Source organism: Rattus norvegicus, chromosome 4, assembly GCF_021556685.1.
Source record: "Rattus norvegicus strain SHRSP/BbbUtx chromosome 4, alternate assembly SHRSP_T2T, whole genome shotgun sequence".
NCBI lineage: Eukaryota > Metazoa > Chordata > Mammalia > Rodentia > Muridae > Rattus > Rattus norvegicus.
In genome coordinates this window covers 7,794,454-7,821,468 of record NC_141537.1, presented here as the reverse complement: position 1 = coordinate 7,821,468, position 27,015 = coordinate 7,794,454, and the positions used below count along the sequence as shown (strand labels likewise).

At 40.5% G+C, this 27,015-nt stretch overlaps 1 protein-coding gene across 14 annotated transcripts in view; it reads left to right on the top strand.

Moving 5' to 3' along the window:
• Positions 1-4,683: 4,683 nt before the first annotated feature.
• Positions 4,684-27,015, top strand: part of Rbm33 (RNA binding motif protein 33) — a 106,195-nt gene continuing 83,863 nt past the window's right edge. For 7 of the 14 annotated variants that reach the window (XM_087657934.1, XM_087657933.1, XM_087657932.1 and 4 more), the window contains exons 1-5: positions 4,684-4,925; positions 16,552-16,630; positions 21,531-21,579; positions 25,351-25,427; positions 25,900-26,212. Coding sequence is in view for 12 of the 14 variants with exons in the window: in XM_087657932.1 (XP_087514058.1) it covers positions 4,883-4,925; positions 16,552-16,630; positions 21,531-21,579; positions 25,351-25,427; positions 25,900-26,212 (561 nt within the window). In the remaining 2 variants the exon portion in view is untranslated. Of the gene's footprint in view, positions 4,926-9,091; positions 9,244-16,551; positions 16,631-21,530; positions 21,580-25,350; positions 25,428-25,899; positions 26,213-27,015 lie in introns of all 14 variants that reach the window. The other 7 variants (XM_087657931.1, XM_087657925.1, XM_087657924.1 and 4 more) reach the window with 2 other exon arrangements.

Sequence of the window (27,015 nt, the reverse complement as noted above, 5' to 3'; positions counted from 1 at the left end):
AGGCAGTCCTGAATCTTGTGGTGGTTGGGCTTTCTAGTACTCCTGCTTCAGCCATTGTGCTGGACTAGCATGTGCTTCTTTCTGTCTGTATTTTTCTCTGTGCTCTTCCCACAGTGGAACTGGCTTTCCTCATTGCTGTGTGGCTTCAGTTTTTGCTTCTGCCATGAAGATTCAGAATCTCCTCAGAAGGATGAAAAGGGAGATGTGTGGGGATGAAATTTCTTAAATGAAAATCAGCAAGCACAGTGATGGGCTGTCTCAAGATTCTCCCCACCTTTCATGAGTACATGGTACAGCTCATGGAGAAGCCTACAAGGGAGCCAGTGTTTTTACTCTATAGCTAGGGGCTCCATACTCACCTTGTTTCATACATGGCATTTACAAGTTCATTAACCATTTTGGTTGATGCATATTTCCAGTTCATATGGAGCTGGCTGTGTCTACCATAGGCAAGTGAATGCCCTTGACAAAGTCCTAACTCTTTAGAGGTGTCTTATTCCAGATTTTCAGTTAATTGGTTGCTTTAAAATCTTGATCCCTTGGAATTTCTATTCTTTTATACCTTTCCAGTAAATACTTTATTTCAAGCCAAGCTCTGGAAACTTTACTGCATATCATCTATTTCCTTATTTGGACTTTATTTCCCCCATTCCTTTGAAGATATTTATAATTGTTGGAAATCCTTTTGTTAATTCCATTAATTCTGTTTTTCTTCTGGTATCAACTGTATGTTCTGCTCCTCTTTTTAAAAAAAGGTTTCACTTTTTTTTCTTACATGTATATGTGTGTGGGTATGTACAAGTATGTAGGTGCACTCAGATTCCAGAAAAGGGCATCCGGCCCCTGGAGCTGGAGTTATAGGTGGCTGTGCGCTGCCTGACACAGGTACTAGGAACTGAACACTGGTCCTCTGCAAATGCAGTATATGCTTTTAACCACTGAGTCATCTCTCTAACTTCATGTTTTGGCTGAACTCATGACTGTGAATTATGAGTAGTTATCCGTCCCCACTTTTGTGTTTATCATGCAAAAGCATTCTTACTTACCAACCACAACTGTCAATATCGGGCAGTTAACTGTCATATCCCATCTCTCTGATCCTGTGGACTCCTATTTTCACAAGTTGTCCCACTGATACACCTCACTCTGGGAGAGCCATTTCAGTCATGTGCTATACTTGGTGGCCATGACTCTTCTTTAGCTAGGAACTCCACTTGTTTTCCTCAGACTTTCATAAATGTGATGCTTTTTAAGATTACAAACCTGCACAGAATACAGATTTCTCTTTCTCTCTCTTTCTCTCTCTTTCTCTCTCTCTCTCTCTCTCTCTCTCTCTCTTTCTTTCTTTCTTTTCTTTTCTTTCTGATATTTGAAAGGATTTATTTGGGTCTGTGATTCCAGAGGGAGAGTTCATAATGGAGGGAAGGACATGACAGCAGGCACCTGGGGAAGGCAAGTAAATGTAATGTAGGAAGCATCTCTCCTTGAAGAACTGACCGATCACCGAATTCCATCCCTTTCTCTTGTTAGAAAACTTTACTCTCTTAAGGCCGTAGCTATGTTAGAACATGAGATCTGAGTCAAGATAGACATAGAGTTGAAATCCTGATTCATCTGTTGGAAGTGCAGACTCAGTGGCTTTGATTAATCTTCATTTGCCCCACTTTTTTTTCTCCATCTTTATTAACTTGGGTATTTCTTATTTACATTTCTATTGTTATTACCTTTCCCAGTTTCCAGGCAAACATCCCCCTAGGCCCTCCCCTTCCCCTTCTATATGGGTGTTCCCCTCCCCATCCTCCTCCCATTACCACCCTCACCCCAACAATCCCGTTCACTGGGGGTTCAGTCTTGGCAGGAACCAAGGGCTTCCCCTTCCACTGGTGCTCTAACTAGGCTATTCATTGCTACCTATGAGGTTGGAGCCCAGGGTCAGTCCATGTATAGTCTTTGGGTAGTGGCTTAGTCCCTGGAAGCTCTGGTTGCTTGGCATTGTTGTTCATATGGGGTCTCGAGCCCCTTCAAGCTCTTCCAGTTCTTTCTCTGATTCCTTCAACGGGGGTCCCGTTCTCAGTTCAGTGGTTTAATGATGGCATTCGCCTATGTATTTGCTGTATTCTGGCTGTGTCTCTCAGGAGAGATCTACATCCAGTACCTGTCAGCCTGTACTTCTTTGCTTCATCCATCTTATCTAGTGTGGTGGCTGTATATGGCCACATGTGGGGCAGGCTTTGAATGTTCCTTCTGCCTCTGTTCTAAACTTTGCCTCCCTATTCCCTGCCAAGGGTATTCTTGTTCCCCTTTTAAAGAAGGAGTGAAGCGTTCACATTTTGGTCATCCTTCTTGAGTTTCATGTGTTCTGTGCATCTAGGGTAATTCAAGCATTTGGGCTAATAGCCACTTATCAATGAGTGCATACCATGTGTGTTTTTCTATGATTGGGTTACCTCACTCAGGATGATATTTTCCAGTTCCAACCATTTGCCTATGAATTTCATAAAAATCATTGTTTTGATAGCAGAGTAGCATTCCATTGTGTAGATGTACCACATTTTCTGTATCCCTTCCTCTGTTGAAGGGCATCTGGGTTCTTTCCAGTTTCTGGCTATTATAAATAATTGCCCCACTTTTTAATTAGGAAAATGTGCGGCACTTATGGAGGCATAGAGTGAACAGCAAATGATCATTCCATATAACTTATAGACTGTACTTCTTCACTTCTTGTACTTTCATTCACTATTCCATTTTATTTATTTTCTTTAAGCCTATAGAAAGCCTTAATTAGCTGGTCAGTGGCTACATTGGGTGTCAGGTAGACATCTTTGATGAGATCACCACAAAAGACATACTGTTCTACTTCATTCTGTAGATATACATTTTTAGTCACTCATAATTGAAGTGTTAATTAACTCAGGTGAAGTGTTTCAAATAGAAATTACTCTTTTGGAGTATAGGATTCAAAAGCCAAGATTTGGGTGTTAGGTGTCAATAAAGGCATGACGTGTCTCCAAGGCTACCTAGGTACTCACTGAAGGGCCTTCTTAGCTTAAAAGCAACTGACCTGTAGGAGAAAGTGTGTCTCTCAACAGCTCTGAGAGTTCATTTTTAAGCCCTCACATTTAGTTAGTAACCTCAAGTAGGACAGTATAGAGGGATGGGTTCCTGTGAGCTGACTGTACAGTGCTTTCAAGCCAGAACATTGCGTTCACCAGTTAGAGATAATTTTCACCACACACAGTGCAGTTTGGTTTCCCAGTTGACTTTGAGACTTCAACAGGTTTCGAAAGGAAGTTAGAGAGTAGACTGGAAGTGGTATGTAGTGATGAGTAAAAGGGGGTGATTAAATCTGTATTTAAAGAAGTGATCACATCTCTAAATATTAGAGGTGTTCCTATATACAGGTTAAATGTTTTTTTCTTTTTTCTTCTAGTGAATGTTTGAGTACAAAAATGTTTAGAGCTTCCTGTCCTGGAGAATTTCGGTTTTAGGCGAAATTGAGAGAACTTTCTGAAGTCACAGCTACGTTAGAGCATGAGATTTGACTCAAGGCAGACGTAGAGTTGAAATCCTGGTTCAGTTGTGCAGATTCAGTGGTTTTTGAGTAATCTAATCCGCATTTGCTATAATTGAGATACATCTTTCTTTTTTCATATGTGATGTTATAAATATGAAGTAATTTTACCATTGTGCATGTTTTTGAGATGTCTTTCTCAAGACCAGCACTGAAATTATCTTGAAAAAACTGAGCTGGGCTTTCCATTCTGCACAGTCCAAAAATTAGGAAAAGGTGACAAGGGGCTCAAGCAATTTAAATATGAATTAATGTGTTTTCTGACAAATCTAGTCAGTCAGTGAGGTTCCATGCTAGGCTTACTTTTTATTGGGCAATGACTTCATGAGGATAAATTTTTTTTTAAAGGAAATTGTCTTCTTCTGTTTCTTAAATGAACATTACCTAAAAGCAGGAAAAATTTTTCATCTTCTCCAACATTTTATGAGGAAACATTTCAATCACCTAAAAGTTGAATTTCACAGGAGACATTTTTTTTCAGCCTCCAGTGACTTCCTGTGAACGTCGATGCCTGTGTCTGGAAATCTCTAACTGAATGGTGACCAGTCTCGGTGCCAGGCCGCTCCAGGGTCCACCTGCGCTGCTCCTCGGTCTTCCCAGCTCACTATTACCCAAGGGGTTTGCTTTTGGATACTCTGGAGTCGGTCTTTGAGGCTGTGGTACCTAGCTCTCTCCCCGGGCCCTGTCTCATCGCAACACACCTCTCCTTTTCCTAGACCCTACACGCCACGGTTTCCGCCAGCGGGCGCGGACGCGAGTGCGCGTGAGTCAATGCAGCGCTCGCGCGCCTCAAACCTGGTCGCGCGGAAGCCAGACTCGGCCGTTACCGTCTTCGGCTGCGCTTCAGCTCCACAAGCCACGGCGACTCAGCCGTCGTAAAGCGCAACCGTGCCAACTGCTGCAAGGCGATTTATGACAGTCTCCGGTTCGACTTACGGCGTGTGGCCGTCCACACGCCTCCTGTCTGGAGCCTCGGCCTTCTCGCCCAGCCGAATCCGTCTCTGTGCGCGGCTCTTTTTAGCGCGCGCCTCCAGACACTCCCTGGCGGTCAGGCTCCAGGGACCTCGGGCATCCGCCCGCTGCCGGCTGGCTTTTCCGCCCGCCTTCCTCCCGGCGTGCACCGCGGCGCAGCCATGTTGCTGTAGTGTTGTTTTCTTCCTGCGGAGGCGAGGGTCCGCTGCGGGCCGCGACGCGCGGGCCTCGCCTCTGCTCGCTCGCGGGCGCCGGCCCTCGCCGCTCCCCCGCCTCCCCGGCCCGCACCAGAGCAGTCGGCCCGCTAGGGACGGCTGAAGGCCGGGCCCGGGGACCACCATGGCGGCCGCCCTGGGCGCGGGCGGAGGAGCAGGCGCTGGAGGTATGTGGGCCGCGGCGGGGACCGTAGACCGGGCAGCCTTTATGTAGGGCCTTCGTGCCGCTCTCCACAGCCGGAGCCGCCCCGGGCCTGCCGGCGCCGTTCAGGCCCGGAGCTTGGAGCGTTAGGCCCGAGGCGGCACCGCGAGGTAGGCGGCGGGCCCGAGACGGGGTCGGGGATCGGGCGGTCCTGGGACTTCCAGTCTTCCTGGAAGATTCGCCCTGGGCAGCGGCAAGCAGCCCACTCAACGTAAGAAGAATTTCGCGGCTTATTAGACAGTTTTGAATAAACCTATTGTCATCTAAGGCAAACCTGTAAGTGATGGGCAGTATGCTTGAAAGGGATGAAGACCGGGTACAAAGGGTTAGTTACTGAACCATTTGCTTGGGTATTTTCATTTTGCAATCGTAAACGATATGGAAAGACTAACTAGTGATAAGTAAAACCGCGTTTTGTTGAATGAGGGTTTTTTGAAAGATGTGGAACAATACTTAAAAAATGACGTTTCAGGACTTGGATAAAAGGAGACCTGCACATGGTAAAATGTAGACAACAAAAGCACTTGCCAGCTAGTTCTGGCTATGGACACTTGAACTATTGTACATATTCCAGAGGTGTTTTGTCCTGCTTACAGATGTGTGTGTGTGTGTGTGTGTGTGTGTGTGTGTGTGTGTGTGTAGTGGTGGGGGGCATGTTAAACAACCCTGCTTAGGAATTCTGACCCCAGGACTGGAATGTTTATATGACCAAACCAAAATGGCAGTGGCTGCATGCCAGAATGACATTTCTGGCAGGATGTGGTATGGTATGTCACTGCCAGCTTTCATAGATGATTTTTTTAAACACACAAATTCGAGGCTTTCTAGTTAAATTTTTAAAATACATTTTATCTGTCTTACTTAAGTAGAGAAGGTAAAAACTAACATTTTATATGTGAGTCTCAGTGTTATAGGAACTCTTGGGTCAAAGAAAAGATGAAGATGATATTTCCATCTTCCATTTGTTTTTCACTAGTGTGGATTGGGGTTTTCTATAGGCTGTGTGGCATGTGAAGAGTTGATATTGATGGCTTGGGGACTGTGTGCTTTTATGATCTTTTAAGTCTCTCATTTAAAACTTTAAAACACAGTGAAAACTGGTAAATATCTGCACAAACAAACTTTGAGGGCTGCATATTCTTTTCAGCCAGAAAGTTTGAAGGTTATAATTTTAGAGTGCGAGGTTGGTTTTTGAAGTTTGGAGTTTCTGTTCCATCTTACTACTTGCCAGCGTTCTTACTGCGTAGACTCGGTCCAAACTCCTTGCGAAAGTAGGCAAGTCCTTTTGAATATTCACCCTGGTATTCAGCAGCCTTGCAGTCTTGGAACTGCTTGAGTGCCTCACCCCATGTGCAGTGCACTGTTCCTGCCTTGTAGGACTGTGTTCTAAAAGTGTCTTTTATAGTCCTATTGGTAATTGTCATCTCTGAGGCTTACTGCCTCCTCTGCTAACCTAGGCTTAGTCCTGGAAGCTTGTAGCCTCTGCACAGTCTTATCTAGGCTTAGACTGTTTTCAGCCTTGAGACTTACTGCAGAGTAAGTTTATCCATTCTAGTTCTTTCTGAACCCTGGCTGGTTCAACTCAGCTGTTCTGGCTCGAACTCCTCTCCAAGCTGACTGATTCAGTCTGGCTTCTCTGGGCTTCTCCTGAATTGCTGTTTGGCTTCAGACTAACTCAGCAATCTCTTCTAATCTGGCTCCTTCTCATTCTCTAGCTTGTTCTCTCTTCAACCTTTGTAAAACTGTCCCAGTAAAACTGCCTCCTTCCTCTTTTTCTTTCTCTGCCCTGCTTCTTAAATAGCTTCCCTTTTCTCTCTCTTCTCCTGAGAGCTGGGCATAGCCTATTCTGTCAAATCTTTCACTCATTCATCACTTTGTCTGCCACAGAATTAGACATGCCTTTCAAACATTGGTGCTTCTACAAACTAACTTTACTTTTTTTGTTTGGGATTAAAAGCATATATTAAGGACTTGTTTTCCAGTATAGGGATTAAAGATGTATGCTAAGACTGAGATACAACACAACTAGAAACATGTTTTTTTTCAGTTAGTAACAATCTTGGGGTTCACAGTGTGATCAAATATCCTGTAACTGTATCCTGATTCAATACATTCTGACTCTTGAGGGAGGAGGCCTTACTAAAGAAATCATTGGCTTCTATTTATCTGTTTCCTACCTCAGTGCCTCCCTCTCCATCTAGTAACACTCTTGTTTTCTCTTGAACAATTACTTTAATCTGTAAAACTTTAAGACTTCTGAGGACAAGCATGTCTGCCTGCAATGCCATGCACCCCGAGTTCCTGACCTTGTACACGTGTTCAGCAAATATTTGATAAATCAGTTAGAGATTGAAATATTTCCTTTAAAAGAAAACAGGGCCTTTTGTCCATTAGATCTGTAATGTTTGCTAAAGAACCAACAAAACCATTACACTAGAAATATTTACATTCTAGGTAATACCTTCTTTATATCTGTAGATTGCTTACTTGACACCTCAGTTTAGCATATTACCTGGCACAGTGGTTTTCAGAGTTTTACAGTTAGATCTCACACTGACATTGTGATTTAGCACTACACAAATTTCATGGTTAGTTCTATTGTGTACTGTGCCAAACTGTGATTTCTGTTACATTACATTAAAAGACTGCTATGTTCCTGGCATGGGTTTATAATCTCAGCACTTGGGAAATTGAGGTGGAAGGGTTGTGAGTTTGAAGCCACCTCTGCTGCATAGTGAGAGTCTGTCTTTACTCCTTTCCCCAACAAAACCTGGTTATTGCCTAATCTAACTTCATTGTTAAGCTAAATCCACCAAATGTCCCAGAATTGATAGTTTAAAATTATCTCAGTATTGTAAGGGACTGATGTTTGGAGGTGGGGTTGGTGGTGGTGGTAGAAGTGGTATTTTCAGTGTCTAGAATATAACCAGAATGAACGGAATCTCTGGGTGGCCAAAATAGATAATCACAGAGGCACAGTTATGTCGATGTGAGACTCAAGGGCTTATAGGAATGAAGCATGCCCATGACTTTACATACTAGCTGTTACCAAGTAAGGGTGGGAGAAGCATTGGGTCATATTGCACCTGTAACACTGGACATAGAGATTAGCGTAAATGCAAAAGTAGGTCTTTAAGGACACATTGTAGAGCAAACAATAAATTTCAAGGTTTAGTGCTTGCTTTGCAGTATAAAATGAAAAGTTAGAATATAAATTTTGGCAAAAACCCTCCAAGCTGATTTGTATGTTAAGACCTAACAGTTCATAAAGCAGCTCATGAACTGGACTAGAATGAGTGCCTTGTCTCACAATTTAATAGTAATCTTGGACTTTACACTGATTTTATAGGTGAGGCAAATGTACTTGTAAAATTTTGTTTCTTGGGTCTATAGTAAAAAGAATGACCCACTGTCAACAGTTACCAACATTTTGATGTTGCTTAACTCATGAATTAGGTTTTTGGTTTTTCAGGATGTGTTTTGTCAGTTTAATGTTACCTCAGTGGCCAGACAGGTTCAGTTCTACTGTGTCTAGCAAGTTAAAATGAATTTTACAGTGACTATAAGGTGTGTTTGTGACACCCTGCACACCTATTATATATGTGTTAATATGAGTGTGTGTGTAGGTGTGTGTCAGTGAGTGTGAAGGACAGTAGTCCATGCATGTATCACTCTTCACCAGGATTTCATTGAGCATGAAATTCATCCATTTGATTGAGTGAGGCTGTCTGACCATTAAGCCAGCGAGGGATTCCCTGACTCTTCCCCTGTCCTTTTAGCATAGGGGGAATGGATTCAAAGCTTCTGGTCCAGTTTTTCATGTGGGTACTGGGGATCTGGACAAGGTCTTTATGCTTGTGTGGCAGACACTTCATCAACTGAGACATCTTCCTAGTCCTTGAGTGTAGTTTTTCAGATAGGGAAAGATCTGAAAAACCACCTTGGAAGATAACCCTGTGCATGTTTGTACACACAGAGAACAGTGTACTTTAATAGTGTGAATAGAATGTGTATCGCACTGGGTTTGCTTGTTCACTTGAGAACCTTTCTTTTCTGTGAAGGTTAGAGATGTATCCACTTACCATTGGTATTTCTTGAGCATCTTCATTTATTTTTCTTTTTTCACTGTAGGGTGCCTGTGCGAATGTCTGAAGATGGATACCTTTAAGATTGGGCTCACTGAGGCATATGTATGGAAAATTTGGGTAGCTACTTTCTAGTCATCCTCAACACTCAGTACCATTTTGTCATTCCATCAGTCAAATATTCCCTTTCTCTTTTAAGTGAGTCTGAATTTTTGCTAATGTAGATGGCAAAAGTAGTTTCAATGCTGTACTTTATACTACTTATAGTGCTCAAGTGAATATGTGCCTTGTAATTATTTGTTCATGCATTCACTTTTTAAAAATTGGGCAGCAAATGTATTTCTTGTTTCTAAGTTCTTGTTTTGATGATTGGCTCTTTGGTTTCCCCGTGTCCTTGTTTTAACAGCATTGTGTGATAGTTTTAACTTTACCTTGTGACCTGTATCTGCTCTTGGACATTTTCCTCTCTGAGACTTCTCCATGTCACTTCTTCTTTCCTTTCCTTATGCCTTTGTGTATCTATCAACCCAAAAGGCCTTCTTTCCCTTTCGTATGCCTTTGTATATCTATCAACCCAAAAGGCCTTGTTTTGGGTATGGTATGAACTTGGACCTTTTATGGTTCCATGTACTGAACTCCCTATCATTCTGTTATGTAGGTTTTCCTGTCAGTAGCTTTTAAATATTATTAGCATGTTGTATGTTCTTGTAACATAGCATTTGCTTTTCAGAATGCTTTTTGATTAACCTGGTTCAGTAAAAACAATGAACGTTATAATAACCTTCTCGAGTCTGTACAAAATTCTGTTGGTATTGTGACTTGGATTTTGATAGGGTTGTTAAAATAATTTCTGTAGAGTGGGTTTTTGATTGAGGCATTGTACTTGCCTCTTTCTGCCTTAGTCTTCATGATGCTGGAATTACATAAATTTGCTGCCATGCTTGGCTTAAGAGTGGTATTTTTATAGTATTGATTCTTTCGTCCAGTATAAAGAATGTTCCACTGTCAAGTTATTTTTTATCATTTATTACCTATCAAATATTTATTAAGTATGCATCTTATGCAAGGTACTTAGACATAGGATGTTTGAGTGAATAGGCTAGGCCTTTATAACGTAAGTTTTATATCATGTAGTTTTTTTTTTAACACTTGTTTCTGTTTTTTTTAAATATTTAATGTATATCCATCACACACTAGAAGTAGAAGAGGGAATCAAATCCCATCACTGGTTGTGAGCCATCATGTGGGTGCTGGGAATTGAACTCAGGATCTCTTAAAGAGTACCACTTTTAACCAGTGAGCCATCTCTCTGACATCTTGTTTTTCTTTCTAATAGTTGGCAATATATTGTAATTAGGTGGTGTAGTTATTTTTGTTTTTAAACATTTTTAGGGTTTATTTTATGTATATGAGTACGTTGTAGCTGTCTTCAGACATACGCAAGAGGTTATTGGATCCTATTACAGATGGTCGTAAGCCACCATGTGGTTGCTGGGAATTGAACTCAGGGCCTCTGGAAGAGCAGTCAGTGCTCTAAACCACTGAGCCATCTCTCCAGCCCTCTCCAGCCCTGTTTTCTTTTTTGTTTGTTTGTTTTTGTTTTTTAAGATTTATTTATGTATATATAAGAGTTTTCTATTTACATGCATGCCTGCATGACAGAAGAGGATATCAGATCCCATTATAGATGGTTATGAGCCACCATGCGGTTGCTGGGAATTGAGCTCTTAAACCACTGAGCCATCTCTCTAGCCCTAGTTTGTTTGTTTAAACCTTTACGTTCTCAAATTTCTTAGTGCTTTATAATACAAAAGCTCCCCTGTTGCCTTTGTGTGTTACAGGGTTTCTGTTGCTGTGATAAAACATCTCGACAGAAAGAAATTTAGGGAGAAAAGGGTTTATTTTAGCTTTCACATCACTCTCCAGGGCAAGAACTCAAGGTAGGAACTGATGCAGAGGTTATGAAAGAGTGCTGCTTCTCAGCTTGCTCCTCGGGACTAGCTCAGCTTGCTTTCTTGAACCACTACTGCCCCAGTAGACTGGGCCCTCCCACACCAAATATCAATCAAGAAAATGCTCTATATACTTGCCCACAGGTCAGTCTGATGAAGGTATTTTCTCAAATGTGTTCCTTCTTCCCAGATGACTCTTGTCTTGTGTCAGATTGACAGAACGCTAACCAGGACACTTTGGTAATTGTGATAGTTACAACTAGTTGGACTCTGGTTTTAATAATTTGGAGATTGAGATTTTTCTAGTTATGTAATTGTATCTGTTTTATCTTCATCTATGTCTCTCTTTTTTTGAAGTCAGGCACTTGAATAGAAAGTATTTGTCTGTCCCTCCAATACCTAGTCCAGTACAGTGGATGGTGAGAGATGTCCTGATCTCTTTGTCTTGGTTTACAGCTCAGTGGCTGATTTTTAAATGTCTTACCTTGAGTGTGACATTTGCTATATAGGTGGTTGATAGTGTTTGAATCAAATACTTCTCTGGTTGCAGAGGCAATCATAGATCTCCCTTCTCCAGTTTCTTAATATAGTGTTGTGTTAATAGGTTCTCAGTGTTAAACAAACATGCATTCCTGGGTTCAATACCTCCTTCATTTATACATTTGTTCTGTATTTTGTCCACAGTTTTCTTGCTCTGTATGCTTTGTTAAAGAGCGAAAACATCTATAAGCCTGTTACAGAGAGGACCCCCCCCCAACCCCAACCCCAACCCCAAATACCAGGTTTCATTTTGGATTTTAATCTGTGATTACAGAGGTTGTTTCAATTGTCTTTGCATGTGAGCGCACATGTGCTGTGTTAACTGTATGCTGCTCTCTTAGTGGAAGTTCTGGGGAATTTGAAAAGTTTGAAAAATACTAAGTGTTGGAAGAACGCTTGACTGAATTACACATGGGTTTAAAGTTACTTTTAAAAATTGAAATGTCGGGTTGGGGATTTAGCTCAGTGGTAGAGCGCTTGCCTAGCAAGTGCAAGGCCCTGGGTTCGGTTCCCAGCTCCGGAAAAAAAAAATTGAAATGTCAGCTTTTAGTCTACTTTTTGTAGTATTTTTTTATATTCCCAAATTAATACTATTACACTTTTAGTAGCATGCTATTAAATACAATAATAGGTTTTACTATTATGGCATTTTTATACAGTATATAATATATTTTATCATATTTAATCCTCATTAGCCTACAAAGTCTCTTTGCACTCCTACTGATCATCTTCCCAGCTAGCCCACCTTTTTTTATGTCTTTTTTTCTTTTTAGTGACTTGAGTTTAGTTGGGGTTGGTTATATAAACATGGGTGAGCACCTCTTTCTTTTTTTTACATAGAATAGGCAACCTAACAATGGTTGTAGCATTGAAGAAAATCTACCCTTCCAGCAACCATTACCTACCAGTAGATCTTCATGGGGGTGGAGGTTGTCTTCTTGAGTTCTTCCTACTTAACTGCATTAACTGGATATTTAAACACTTGGGAAGGGTTGAGGTCTTGATACAGTGTTGAACAGTCTAGTCTTGCGAGGTAATCACAGCTGCTGTGAGTTTGGGTGAGTGCTGTGCCAAGTCGTGTCTGGAAGACAACTTCTTTCTCCAGCACGTTCTCTTGTGCTCCTTTTCTGAGATATTCCCTAAGCTTTGGATGGGGTGATGACAGATACTTGATTTAGGGCTGAACATGGAACAGCCACGGTCAGTACTTTGATCAGTTTTGAGTTTGCAGTAACCACTGCTTGAGAACCACTACAAAAAGAAGCTTCTTTGATAAAGTTTCTTTGATAAAGTCGAAGAGCAGCTTACATAAGGGTATAAACAAAATATTCAGGAGGCAGTTTGATGAGTATATTTGCCTATTTAAGTAACAATAGTAGCTTCCCCACAATGGCTTGTGACCTTCTCCAGCCATGGACTATTGACTAGAAGTATAGTAGTAGGAAGAAGTCCTTTCTGTGGAGCAGGCCTTAAATCCAGTCAAAACATTTAATTACCCTCATCACAGTCATGGAACTGTTGCACCATTGGGCACATCTGTATTATATGTATAAAACATTCTATATTATAAAACATATTAGAAAGGCAAACAAGTCATTTCCCCCAATTGTACTTGTGCTTTCCACCTTTTGCTTACTATAGTGGCGCTGTTGTGAGCACTGATACACAAATAACTTTAGGCCCTGTATTCTTTCTTTTAGGTGTATAGGAGTGGCTTGTCACATTAGTTATTGGTTTTGGGACCCACTCTAATAGAATGATTTTTATCTGAACTAATTATATGTGCAAGGTCTTTGCTATTTCTAAATAAGGGCACATTCTGGGGTTATAGTGATCAGGATTTTTGATGGGCATTAATTGTATGTAGTATGGTGAAAGAGTGGGCCTTGTTTCTGATCCCTATGCAGAGTTTCTAAAGTTCTTGGAATTTGTTCTCTCTTCTGCTAATGAAATGAGTAGAGAGAGGTTTCCTTAGCTGTGAAATGGGGGTTGGTTGTATGAAAAACCAACCATGTGTGTTAAGGAGTTAGATGTCCGTGTTCAAAGTTACAAGAGATGATTGCTCTAAGGAAGACCCTGTAGGATGAATTTAGGCTTCTCAGCAGCAGGGCCTCATCTTCTCAAGTACTGAACCTTAAACCCATTTTGTATTATTGTTGCACAAAGTGCAGTGTTAGCAAGTCAGTGCTGTGCAAGTCAAGCATAGCAAAACCTCTTATCTAGGAGTTGTCAGAAGGAACCATTACCTAAGCAGTTCTCAGCCATAGGAGGCTTACTGGTTTGCTAGGTATGTCTCAGAACTAAGTTGTGCAAAGGATCTGGGAATCCTTCAGAAGAGCATAAAACCTCAGATGGCAATCACTGACTATTTACAAAAGGCTACCACAAAGCCTTGGTGCCATCATTCCAGAATTCATGCCAGATACAATGGCTCTGCTAAAATTCTGCTACAATTTAGAACTTTGAACTCCTAACCTTCCAGGAATACAATCAGTGTGCCCTTACTGTGCACACATCAGTGAGCTGAAGGGTGGCATATCCTTGTTCTTCACTAACTCCTCTCTCAGTTGTCTTTGTAAAATTGAGTTAGTTTGACTTGTAGATTGGACTAATTAAACAGTCACTCTGTAGCATCAGCATTTCCCTTTATGTTGACAATCCCAGAATTAGGGGTTCATTCAACAGCACTGTTCCCACTCACTGAAGATGACAGATGAGGTCCAGGCTACCCACTGTGATACTTGGGCAGGCTTAAGGTCTTCACATTAGTGGACTAGTTCACTGGGAACGAAAGAGCTGTTTGGCTTGTTTTCATTGCCTGATTGTGCCTTTGGGAGAGTAGATGTAGGTTCTGATGGTACTCAGTCAGATTTTCCATTGGTTTTGGTGATGCTTTATGTAAAAGAACCTTGCTTTGCTTAAGAACAAAGTTTTTCTTTTGTGCTTTTACAGAGTATTGATGCAGATTCACTTTGTTTAATTTTTATCATGGTCATACATTGTGGGTGAATTTTCCCTTACCTTACTGTATTGAGGTATTTAAAGATAATCCTTTTAGGTCACTGGCTGGCTAGGGATTTTAGTAACCTCATTCAAGAAGAGATGGAATAGATAGTATTTGTAGAGATGGTTTGGAAGTCATTTAATGGACAACAACCTGCCTGAGTAAATAAGTGCAGCACCCATGGACATGGTAGAGATAAATTGTTACTCTATCGCGGTATCCAAGATATACATAGTTTTAAATGAAAAAATCAGCTTGTACAAAGAACCCAGGAAAGTATGACCTACCCCCAGGAAGAAAAGAAACAGCAGCCACCTACCAGGAGACCCAGAAATACTTTGAAATAACTGTCTTAAGAAACCCTAGACCCGGGGCTGGGGATTTAGCTCAGTGGTAGAGTGCTTACCTAGGAAGCGCAAGGCCCTGGGTTTGGTCCCCAGCTCCGAAAAAAAGAACCAAAAAAAAAAAAAAAAAAAAAAAAAGAAACCCTAGACCCCAAAAGAAGAAACCAAAATAAATGACCATTATATATATATATATATATATATATATATATATATATATATATATATATATATATATATATATTTAGAATTTAGGAGAACAGCATGCTCAGAAAGAGACAGCAATAAAGAGGAAGCAAGGGGCATTTCTAGATCTGAAAAGTAAGATCCCTGAAATAGTCTTTTGACAGTTTAGTAGAAGATTGAGCAAGTGTGGAGGTCTATGAGAATATCCATTTAATGGAGAAGAGGGGAAAGCATGTGGGATATCACAGGTGCATGTCTAGGAGAGCACAGGCATGACAGATAAAGGCTAAGAACTTACCCTTAGATGCAGGTAGGAGATAAAAGTGTAAATGTCTAAACACTACAAAGAGGGTAGCTGGATGGAAAGTTGCTGGTAGGAGATTAGACAGTCTCTGGGGATCCCAGTATCACTCTTTTCCAGTTCCGGGTGATACTTGTCTAGAAGCCTCACTGTCTGGTCTGACATGGCCCTTTCTCTGTATTGTCTTGTCTACAAATTTCCTTTTCCTCATAAGGGCACCAGTCATTCATTGATTTAGTGTCTTCTTAATGTCCAGTGTTATCTCAACTTAAAGTCATTTTCACCTTATTTCAGAAAACAGCAACAGGAAGTAATTTTCACACATCACATAATTACATTATTGTAGATCTGTTAATCAGAAGAGCTTGGGTGCAGCTTTTATTTTCATCTCTGTGAAATATAGCTTTGCAGGCTATAAGGCACTCTGAGTTTTCCTTTACTCCCTGAACCCCCCAACTCCTGGTTCTGGGGATGAGCAGCATTTATTCTTGTTACCTTGTAGTGATGAAGCCTTTTCTCTTCTTCGTTAGGTTTTCTGTCTTTGGCTTTGGGGCATTTTAACTGGGGCACATGTTTGTGTGTGTGTGTGTGTGTATGTGTGTGCACACACATACACAAGCACACATGCTTATTGTGTTGTAAGTTAAATTTGTTGAGTTTTTCTAGATATGAAAGCTGATTGTTTTCCAGTAAATTTGGGAAGTTTTCAGCCACATTCTCAGATGTTTGTCCTGCTCCTTTGTACCCTTTATCTGGTATTTCTTTTGGTTTATATTCATGGGATATTGGTAGTCCATAATAGTGCTACAATAGTGGTCATTTGATGTTTTTTCCTATTTTGCCTGTTTGAGTCTGCTTTTATGACCCCTGTGGACTTATTTGGAAAATTGTGAAGGTTGAAAAAATTATTATGAGTCTCTAACTTTTAACAAGTCATTTGTGTAGTAATAAGTTATAATTTAAGAATGCTGTTCTTGCTGTATTTTCATGTCTAGTAGTCAATACATTTTGGATTGCTTTTATTAAGAAAACTAATGTTTCAGCATGGCTGAGGATTTATTATTGCTATATATGGATAATCTGAAGGGTTAGGCTGAACTTCTAAGGAAGCTGTCCTAGCAATTGCCGTGTATCTGTCTTAATTTAACAAAACTGACTTGAGTGGACCCTTATTCACAGATGATGACTTTGACCAGTTTGACAAGCCTGGTGCAGAACGGTCCTGGAGAAGAAGAGCTGCTGACGAGGACTGGGACAGGTACGTCCATACTTGGGCTCCCCTACAGTGCCTTGTGTGATGTCTGTGATCCTGTGCTGGATACAGAGATCTTTACCAAAGACAGTGTGCTGGCCCTTTGGTGCCCTGTCCTACATGGACCTCCTGCTGGACTGATGGGAGGTCTCTTCAGGCTGTACTAGGGCCAGGTCCAAGTTTATCTTGTAAATAGCTCTGTGGAGCATGTAGACCGACACTATGACCATTTGAATGCCACAGTATCTTTTGGTATATATCCTACCCAGTAGTTATCAAGACTTTAAACATTTTGCCATTTAATATCAATTAACTTTTAATTTTGTTTCCCTAACTAGTAGTGCAGGTGGTGCCTGCTTTGTAAACCACAGTTGCACACACAGTGAAGAATAGTTGGTGATGGCTGATGTCATCTCAGTGTGGCGGGTGCCTCTGGAGCAGGGGAGCTCTACTTTTAGAGGAGGCATGCTGGCGGTGCACAGGCTGGCTGTGTTAGGTGCTGAGGCGAGTGAACAAAAAATATGCTATGGTTATGGGCTGATTTCATTTAAGAACAAGTGCCCAGGAGTTTACAGAATGATTTACAATGGAATCTTGAATAATCAACCTAAGATAGAGTAGTTAGCCTTTCCTGACTCATTCATTGCTCAGTCAGGATTCCAGAGAGGAATATTAGGGCGTGAAAGAGATGTATTTTATTTGTGTGGGTGGAGGTGGGGGAGATATTATTGTTTGATTCTGACAAAGTTAATTGTTTTCAACAGAGTACAGTCTACCTGAATTTGATTGCACTGTTTGATACTTAACTTATCTAGACTTTCAGGCATATGTAGAGCACTGCCAATCCACTGTACTGTCAGCCAGCTTGGGTGATTATCAGTTTTTATCTATACAGTCTGCAAGCCCTCAAATCAGATGTAGGTTACTTGGAAACATTTGAGAATATTTCTTAAAATACACAGTACTTACACATACAGCCATATTGCATCTAAGGAAAATCCCTGACTATACATGCCTGATTGTTGTTCATATTTTCCCTATTACCTGTTATGTTTGTATGTGTGCCTATATCCATGCATTTTCACACAGTGCAGTTACATGTCTGCTTTCCTATGGTTTGAGGTTAGATCCAGATAAAGGTCTGTACTTTAAAGTATTGGTTCTTCCCATTGTGTTGTCTGTTGCTACAGTGAAGTGCTTGGACAGTTAACATAGAAAGTTGTGTGCCCCATAGTTTTAGAAGCTCCACTTTGTAATTGAGGGCCCCAATTAGCTTTGGGCCTCTGATGAGGAAGCATGTTATGGGAGAGGCATGTGGCCAAGTAAAACCACTCATGTTATGAGCCAGAAACATACTCATGTCCCACTATTTCCTGGGATCTCTTGCTAGTCCCTGTCTACTCAGAGTCCCATTACCTTTACCAGCACCACCCTGGAGACCATGATTTTAGCTGAATCATGGCCTTTGGAGGTTGGTCATCAGAACTGAAGCTTTTAGTTCTTTGTGAAAGAAACAAAATGATTTTTTCTAGGATTTCTGCTTGGCTTCTTATCTATATAGTCTAACCAACCTTGTATTTTATGTTCATGAATATAGGTATAAAGGTTGTTCACATTGAAGTCTTAGTTTAGTGGGTCAGTATGTGGAAACCTCTCATGTCTATCTTGTACCTCCACTAGGAGCCAAACACTTCTGGAGGACTTAATGTAGTCACAGTGGTTTGATTCCTGTAGTGTGTCTGTTAACTGTGTAAGTTCTTCCAAGGCACAGATCAGACAGGTGTCTTAGTCAGGGTTTCTATTCCTGCACTAACATCATGACCAAGAAGCAAGTTGGGGAGGAAAGGGTTTATTCAGCTTACAGTTCCACATTGCTGTTCATCACTAAAGAAAGTCAGAACTGGAACTCAAGCAGGTCAGGAAGCAGGAGCTGAGGCAGAGGCCATGGAGGGATGTTACTTACCGGCTTGCTTCCCCTCGCTTGCTCAGCTTGCTTTCTTATAGAACCCAAGACTAAAAGCCCAGGGTAGTACCATCCCACAATGGGCTGGGCTCTCCACCTTGATCACTAATTGAGAAAATACCTTACAGCTGAATCTCATGGAGGCATTTCCTCAAGGGAGGTTCCTTTCTCTGTGATAACTCCAGCTCATGTCAAGTTGACACACAAGACCAGCCAGTACAGCAGGAGATTTTCATTTGCTCCTTAGCAAAGTAATTTTGCTTAAGATTTTCCAAAGTAATTATCTATAACATCTTCTACTCCTGAGCATTGGTTTAGAATAATTTTAAAGCATAGACTCTTATCAGTTGTGTTTAATCTGTGGTAGTTATTCTCTTATGGGGGTCAGACTGCTCTAATAGTCCCTTAATTAGAATTTATACCGGTTGGCTTCTGAATCTGTCTATTGTTAGGACTTGTAGTTTTTGGCAGCTTCCTTCCTGCTATGTAGGTTGGTCATGGTGTGAGGAAGCCTGGTTTTATTACTCTCCTCAGTATGGGTAGCAGTTGTCTCTGTAAACCAGCTTCTTTTCCCACATGGTCTGCAGTATGATGTTTGCACATTCAAGATTCTGTGCTTTGCATGTTTTGATACTGTTTAAGTATCAAACATTTTCTGCCTGCTGCATAATGGAGAAGTTTGGAAGAATGGTTATTATGAAAACCTCTTGTCATGTTGTATCAGTGGAGATTTGCAAGAGAATATGGTGATGCTGACTTAGCATCTGAAAGATGTTCAAGGAACATAAGCACACACTGAGATCTTAATTGAGAATCATTTAATGAAATTGATTTAGGGAGCAGGCTTAAGGAGTGAGGGGCACCCACCCAGAACATAGTGGTTCCTGTCTAGGCCTCGGGGAGGACAGGTATGGGACTGAACCAGAAGCCGCAGGTGGGGACAACTATGTGAGCCATTCCTGGAGGACACAGTTCAACTCCAGAATGAGTGAAAGACTAGAGTGGATAGGAGCCAGAAGGCAGTAGACTGAGCTCTCAAGCAACGGCCATGCTGTCATACATAGCCAGGTGACTGACACACAAACACAGTCATTCAAAATCCATTTGTTTTCAATGCTCTTACTTGTTAGCAAAAGTTGCACGTTCTTTGTAGTTTTTCTGGTATAATTATGAAGACCTCTCTTATTACCATCCCAATTAATGTGTCCTGAGAAAGAGATATTACTTTCCATCCTCATTTCTTAAAGCTGCATTTCAAAGAGGTGCTTGCATGCTTTTATCACATAGACTCAGGTTCTCAGATAGGCGTTGGCTGGCAGCTTATTTCCCTACCCTGACGGGAGGAATGTAACACAGAAGATAATCCAATCCTACATTATTGGTTTTAAAATGTTGGCACTATGCAGAAGTCAGAAAGATAATTCCTTGTCTTGCATCTCTCTTTGTCTCAGGTTATTTAAGCTCTTGTCCATATTTCTAGTTATAAAGTGAGGTTATAAGGCTACAGGATGACTTAACAGTAACTTAGGAGCCTTTAGCATATGAAGTGAATGATTTTTCCAGGTTGCTTCTAGCTCTGAAAGGCTTTTTAGGAGTGTGTATTTCACTTAAAACTCCATCTCTACATTCTTAGAGCTTCTACTATTGTGTTCAGCAACATACTAAAATAGTAAATTAGTACTGGTGTTAATCTCAAAACCTACAGAAAATTTAAACTGGAGCCTAAGTAGTCTTAGTAAGAATATTTGTACAGTTAGATTTTCCTGGACCCGCTCTGTATCTTCATGACTTAAATTGTATTTATCTTATGTTGGTCCATAAAGACAATTGCTTCTAAAAAGTCAGTTCCCTGGAATTAAAAACATATCTAGTAGTGACCATTTTCACTTAACAAAAAATAATTGTCTTGACATGTTTTCTTTGCCTTGGGGGCCTAGATGTTGTATTTACATATATGCTATCACATATGTACCGGTGTTAAGAATGTAGAAACAGAACTGCTTTGGGAACAAAAACAACAACAACAAAAAAACCAACCAAACAAACAAAAAAAAACCAAAATGGGAATGGGTAAGAGAGAGAATATGTTATATACCTGAGTGGAAATGGTCTGTGGTCTTTGATAAGGAAGTGGAAAGTATTTCAACCTTCATGATGTGTTATAGACTCCCTCTGGAGCCTTAAGAAAACCTGTTCTAGTGACTTTATTACAAAAGCATGCTGGGAAGCCTGGCAAGTGACCACTGTGATTTCCAGACCACTCTCCTGGGATACTGCATAGAATTTTATAACTTCATCATAATCTTAAAATTTTCTTTAAAATATTAAGATGTGTGTGTGTGTGTGTGTGTGTGTGTATGCCGTTTGAGTGCCGTGCTCTTGGAGGCCAGAATGGAATGTTGAATCCTCAGTGCTATACTTGAAGTTCCCTGACATGGGTGCAGGAAATTGAACTCTTAGTCTTGCGAGAGCAGGAGGTGCGCTTAACTGCTAAGCCACCCACTGCTTCAGCTCAATCATTTTAAGTTTCTTTTGGTTTCTGCTAGTTGGATGAGTATCACATGATTTCTTGTGGGGGTTTTTTTCTTCCCGGTTAATAATATTGAGCACCTTTTTCTTTGCATCTTATGTTTTTAAAGACGGGGAAAGCTTTAGGTATTTCTTTGCATATATCTCATTTTGCTGATTATTCAGGTTCAAAGGGAATACAGTACTTTATACAGTGCCAAGCTTAAGTCTAGCAAACCACCTTCTGTATTGAGCCTGACCTTAGCTGACAGACAGACTTGTTCATGTATCCTTGAGAATATCCTTTTTGTAGAGGAAGGAAAGTATAGCTACCTGGAAGTTCTCATACCCTGGAGCTTTTACTGGATTTTTGAGTGACTACTGTTCATTTTCTAGTCTTAATAGGAGTGACATTTTGCATTTTTCTTTCCCCAGTGAACTTGAAGATGACTTGCTTGGAGAAGATTTACTGTCTGGCAAAAAGGTAAAAAAAAAAAAGAAAAAAGAAAAAAGATTGCTTACAAGAATTACTTAGTTATACCTAGAACAGAGACATACCACAATCACTCGTGTGGGGTAGAGTTTTAGAAAGCTGAGCACGGGACCAGAGGTTTGTAAATGCTTGTTGTTGCTGTACATTGATCCAGAGCTTCAGAGACGCCCAGCATGTATTCTGCCCTGCGCTTATTACTCCACCAGCCCAGCAGAATGGCTGGTTATTAGTAGATGCTTCAGATTACCATGGAGAGCAAGTATTTTTAGTTCCTGCTGTGTCCAACTCTAGCAGGTATCAGAATCAGGATAACAGTAGCATAAAACATGCATTTGCCTTAAAGGAATGAAGTGCTTATAGGTTTGTTACTTTATGTTGTGGTGCTAGAAGGTGCAGTGGGAATATTCACTGACAGCTTAAAGGTAAATTTGCCAAGCTGTATTGTGTAACAGATCTGCATATATAAAAGTTAGAAATTCTCATGGGAACTTTCTAGACCTTTTGATTAAGCACCTTTGACATTATCTTTAACATGTGTACTGTCTATAATATACTTCCAGTTAGTTTTATGAAATCATGTAAAAAGTAGAATTGTGAAGCACGAGATGAAAGTGAGAATTTTTTTTTTTTGTGGGCAGGTGGTATGTGTACTTGAGGTTCATGTGGAGGTCAGGTTGACATTCTGCATCTCTTAGTAACTCTTCTCTTTATTTATTGAAGCAAGGTCTCTAGCTGATTGGCTAGGATTCTGCTTCCATTTGCTGAGTTCTTGGGTCACAGGTGGACCACTATGCCCACCAAGTTTTTGTGTAGGTGCTGGGAATCTTGAATTCCAGTCCTTGATTAGTGAGTGCTTTATTCACTGAGCCACCTCCCTCGTTTCCCTAAAGTGAATTAACATTTTTTGGTTTACTAAATAGTTTAGAAACATTTTCTGTTTTCACTTAGTGTCTTAGTTAGGGATTTACTGCTGTGAACAGACACCATGACCAAGGTAAGTCTTATAAATGACAACATTTAATTGGGGCTGGTTCAGAAGTTCAGCCCATTATCATCAAGGCTGGAGCATGGCAGCATCCAGGCGTGCATGGTGCAGGAGGAGCGGAGAGTTCTACATATGAAGACTCTTATAACAGACTCATATAACAGAACACTTACTGGCTTCCAGGTGGCTACGATGACAGTCTTAAAACCCACATCCACAGTGACACACCCACTCCAACAAGGCCGTACTTACTTCAATAGGGCCACACTTTCTAATAGTGCCACTCTCTGGGCTGAGCATATCCAAGCTTATCAAACTTAGTATTAACATATGCTTAATATTAAGCATTAATGCTATTTGTAAGTGCGTTCAGTGTTTCTGTATGAGAGAGGTTATGTATATGCGTGTGTGTGCTTATGTATGTTCATATGTGCATGTGGAGGCCAAAGGTTGCTGCTACATGTCTTGTTCAATTGCTTGCTGCCTTAATTTTTGAGATTGATTTCCTCACTGAACCTGGAGCTCACCAGTTTTGCTAGACTGGCTAGTCAGTGAGCCCAAGGGATCTTCTGTCTTGACTCTCTTGTGGTAGAATTCTAGGTTCATGGTGCTGGGGATTGAACTCAGGTTCTTATGCTTGTGTGACAAGCACCTCATTGAGTCTTCTCCTGGGTCCTCGGTGTAATTCTTTGTACTTCATTTTCAAGTCTTAAAATTGTTAGGGTTCACATTGTTAAGAACTATACTCATGTTCATTATACATTCAGTTAAGACTTTCAGACAGTTTAGTAGTCTTGGGCTCTGGATTCATCCTGGTCTGCTTTCACTCTCTAATTCTTCTGTAGTGATTGAATGTGATTTAGAATGTGACTGACTCAGTCAGTCCATCTGTCCATTGTGTTTGTCCCATCGTGTGTGTGTGTGTGTGTGTGTGTGTGTGTGTGTGTGTGTGACACTATCTCATCCTTAATGTCCTAGTCCACTGGCTCTTACAGTCTTCTTACCTTCTCTTCCTAGTGTTAATGGCTATTTTATAAATGTTTGTTGAAGTTTTTCTCTTAACCAGCTAGCTCCCAAATGTTTGAGACTGGACTATTATATCTATTTAACAAGCTGGCTGGGAGGAAGTCCAGCTCTGTTCTTTCCCCTGCCCATCTGTAATGGGATCTGATGCCCTCTTCTGGTGTGTCTGAAGACAGCTACAGAGTACTCATATAAATAAATAAATATTTAAAAAAAAAAGATCCCAGTCTTAGCTGCCTGGATACCAGCCTTCTCCTGCTTGCCTTTGAAACAAGATGTAGAACTCTCAGCTCCTCCTGTACCATGCCTGCCTGGATGCTGCCCTGCTCCCACCTTGATGATAATGGACTGAACCTCTGTACCTGTAAGTCAGCCCCAATTAAATGTTGTCCTTTATTAGAGTTGCCTTGGTCATGGTGTCTGTTCACAACAGTAAAACCCTAAGACAGGCTCTGTCATAAGTGCCAGTGTTTGAGAACCCTTTTGTCCCCATTTTTAAAAACCCTGCTGTTCTATTGAAACTCCTCAATTTTAGGTGTTTTGGAGGGGACTTTTTTATGTTTCCTTGGGAAGATGAGGCAAAGGATTTTGTAAGCACTTCCTGCCACTCTGTGGTCTTTGGGACCTTTGAGCCTTCCTGTTTTCTTGACTGTTTGGGTAGCTGGTTATATCACTAAAGCTAATTTGTTTTAGATCTGTTTATTATAGGTCCATCCTGTTGTGTGGAAGCATAGCTTTGAATGGCTTAATTGACTGTTGAGATAGATAAGGTCTTTTGAGCTAATAATATTTTCCTAGAATTATTTTTGACTACTAGAAATACTATTATAAAAAAATACACACTTAATGTATTAACACAGTTAGGGTTAAATTTAACCTTACTCAGACACTTGTTGTTTCATTTAAGAAGTAAAAAATCAAGTCAGTTTTTCTTTCTTCACTTGAAGTTTTGAGTGAGTAGGGGTTGGGGTGGGACATGCATATGCCTTTTGGAAGGATATCCCCCTTTTAGACTTAGGAAAACTTTTAGTAGAGGAAGAAAGTTGAACCACGCCTCTGTCTAGAATATTGAGACATATTTAATCCAGCTTAGAATTTAGAACTCTAGCAGATCACTCTGATGCCTCGACATACTAATGAGATGGGTGACAACATTGGGAGACCTGAGCTATTATTTGTATTTTCATGCTGTCTGTTTTGGGAAAGCTGAAGTTATGTTTCTAATTGGTATAATTTCTGATCCAGTGACCTTAAAAACAGCTTGTATCAGATTTGTATCTCTTGTTTAAAATCTTCAGATTTTTGTTTCTGTCATTGTTGGTCATTTTAAGGCTTCATTCATTTTTGAAGCTGACCTTCAGCTTACAGAGATAGCCTGCCTGTGCCTGTGCTGGGATTAAAGACGTGTCATTGTACCAGGCAAGGCAGCCATTCTTGTTTATTTTGGTTAAGGAAAAATTGTTAACAGATTCCCTTGCAGGGCTGTCTTAACCTCTTTCTTTTGTGCTAGAATTATAATAAATGTGACCATTATGTTTGCTTGATATTTACTTGTCTGTGGCATTAAAAATTTCTCAGGTGTTAGCCAGTATGTGAGCTCTTCAGATTCTCTATGCCAATGCCAGACTGAGCAAACTTGGATGGCAAGAGGTCAAGCAGTAGGTTAGAAGCAACCCTCTCAGGGTCAGCTTGTGCTTGGTAACAAGTCTTCTTATGGAAGTGACACAAATTAATTAATTTCTTTTTTTAATTAGAATCAGTCGGATTTGTCAGATGAAGAGCTGAATGATGATCTTTTACAGAGTGATAATGAAGATGAAGAAAATTTCAGGTATTCAATGTTAACATTAAAACTGGACGATAAAAAAATAAAAAGAAACCAAAAAAAACAAAACTGGATGATATTTAACTAAATTGATGAGAGTTGTTTATATATTTTGTAATTATAATGAGTAATTGAATAATGTGGTATTGGATTTCTAACAGACAGTTACATTCTGAATTGGATATTGTTGTATTCTATGTGGAAGCCATATAGAGTATCCCCATAAATAGGTCCCAGATTGTCCCCATGGCTTAAAGTCATGTATGCCCTTCAGAGCAGGTTGTGAAAGCTCAGTGCTGTCTACTTGGAGTGTGGTGGTCTCTGACTTGATGCAAGTGGCTGCAATTTGATGTTGCTGTTTTTGTTTTCTTTTTCAGACAGTTTTTAATTGATACCACTCTGGAGAAGTATTTAGAAATACTCATTTTTCTGTTTTTAGGAAGACTCAGTCTATCTTTCATTGTGTTTTGTCATTTAGTTCTCAGGGTGTCACCATCAGTCTGAATACCACCTCTGGCATAGTTACATCATTTGAGCTGTCTGACAACACCAATGACCAATCCGGAGAACAGGAATCTGAGTATGAACAAGGAGACGATGAGCTAGCCTACCACAAACCTGAGGAACAAGAACTGTATACTCAAGAGTACCCAGAGGAAGGACAGTATGAAGGCCACGACACAGAGCTGACAGAAGACCAAATAGAATATGGGGATGAGCCGGAGGAGGAGCAGCTGTACAGTGATGAAGTGCTGGACATTGAAATCAATGAACCTTTAGATGAGTTTACAGTGAGTCCTTTTTCTTTTGAATGGCCAGAGATAACATGGCTTCCTGCACATAGGTTTCTAGACTGATTTGAAATCTATTTACCTCCCATGGGAAGGAGAGAAATTAGACCTTATTATCACTGTCTGCCAGTTTCTTTATCAGAGCTATGACAAAGTTTGTGTTGACAGCTTGTTTGGCCACTGGTAATGCTCCTTTGTCATTTGGGAAAGCTGCAAAGAATTGTGACCTTGAGGATTGCACCCTAAGGAAGAAACCAGCTTTGTGTGGTGGAGGCGCACTGTCAGTGTTAGAAGTGCTTAATGCAGAGCTTTTATCCAGGCTTTAGACAAGATCTGATAAAGTCCTTCTGAGGTGAAAAGATTATTGACCTGCTAAAGACATCTTCAAGGTGCTAATATTCCACAGTGATTGATGTCCTGTCTTCATTCATCCCTTTCTTACAGAGAACTGTCTAAACAGAATAAAGAGGTTGAGGTTAGTTTAGAAAATGTCACACATAATTTGTTATCTATCTGTAATCAGCAAGCTAAGATGGTGCTGGTCTTCATTTCAGAAAGATTTTTTTTGGTAGGTAGTGTTTATTTTATTACACTCCAGAAAAGAATTGGTTACTGGTGGCAGATTAGTCATCTGTCATAATGGTATATTATCGGAAGAGGTTTGTGTTTTAAAAAAGCACCTGATGCCATTCGTGCTGGAAAGATGTTATTGCTGCATTGTGTAATGCCTAAGGGTTTCATTTCATTAGGGTTTCACATAGGAGAATGGACAAGAGGTGTGCAGATCCCTTGTCGGTGGTACC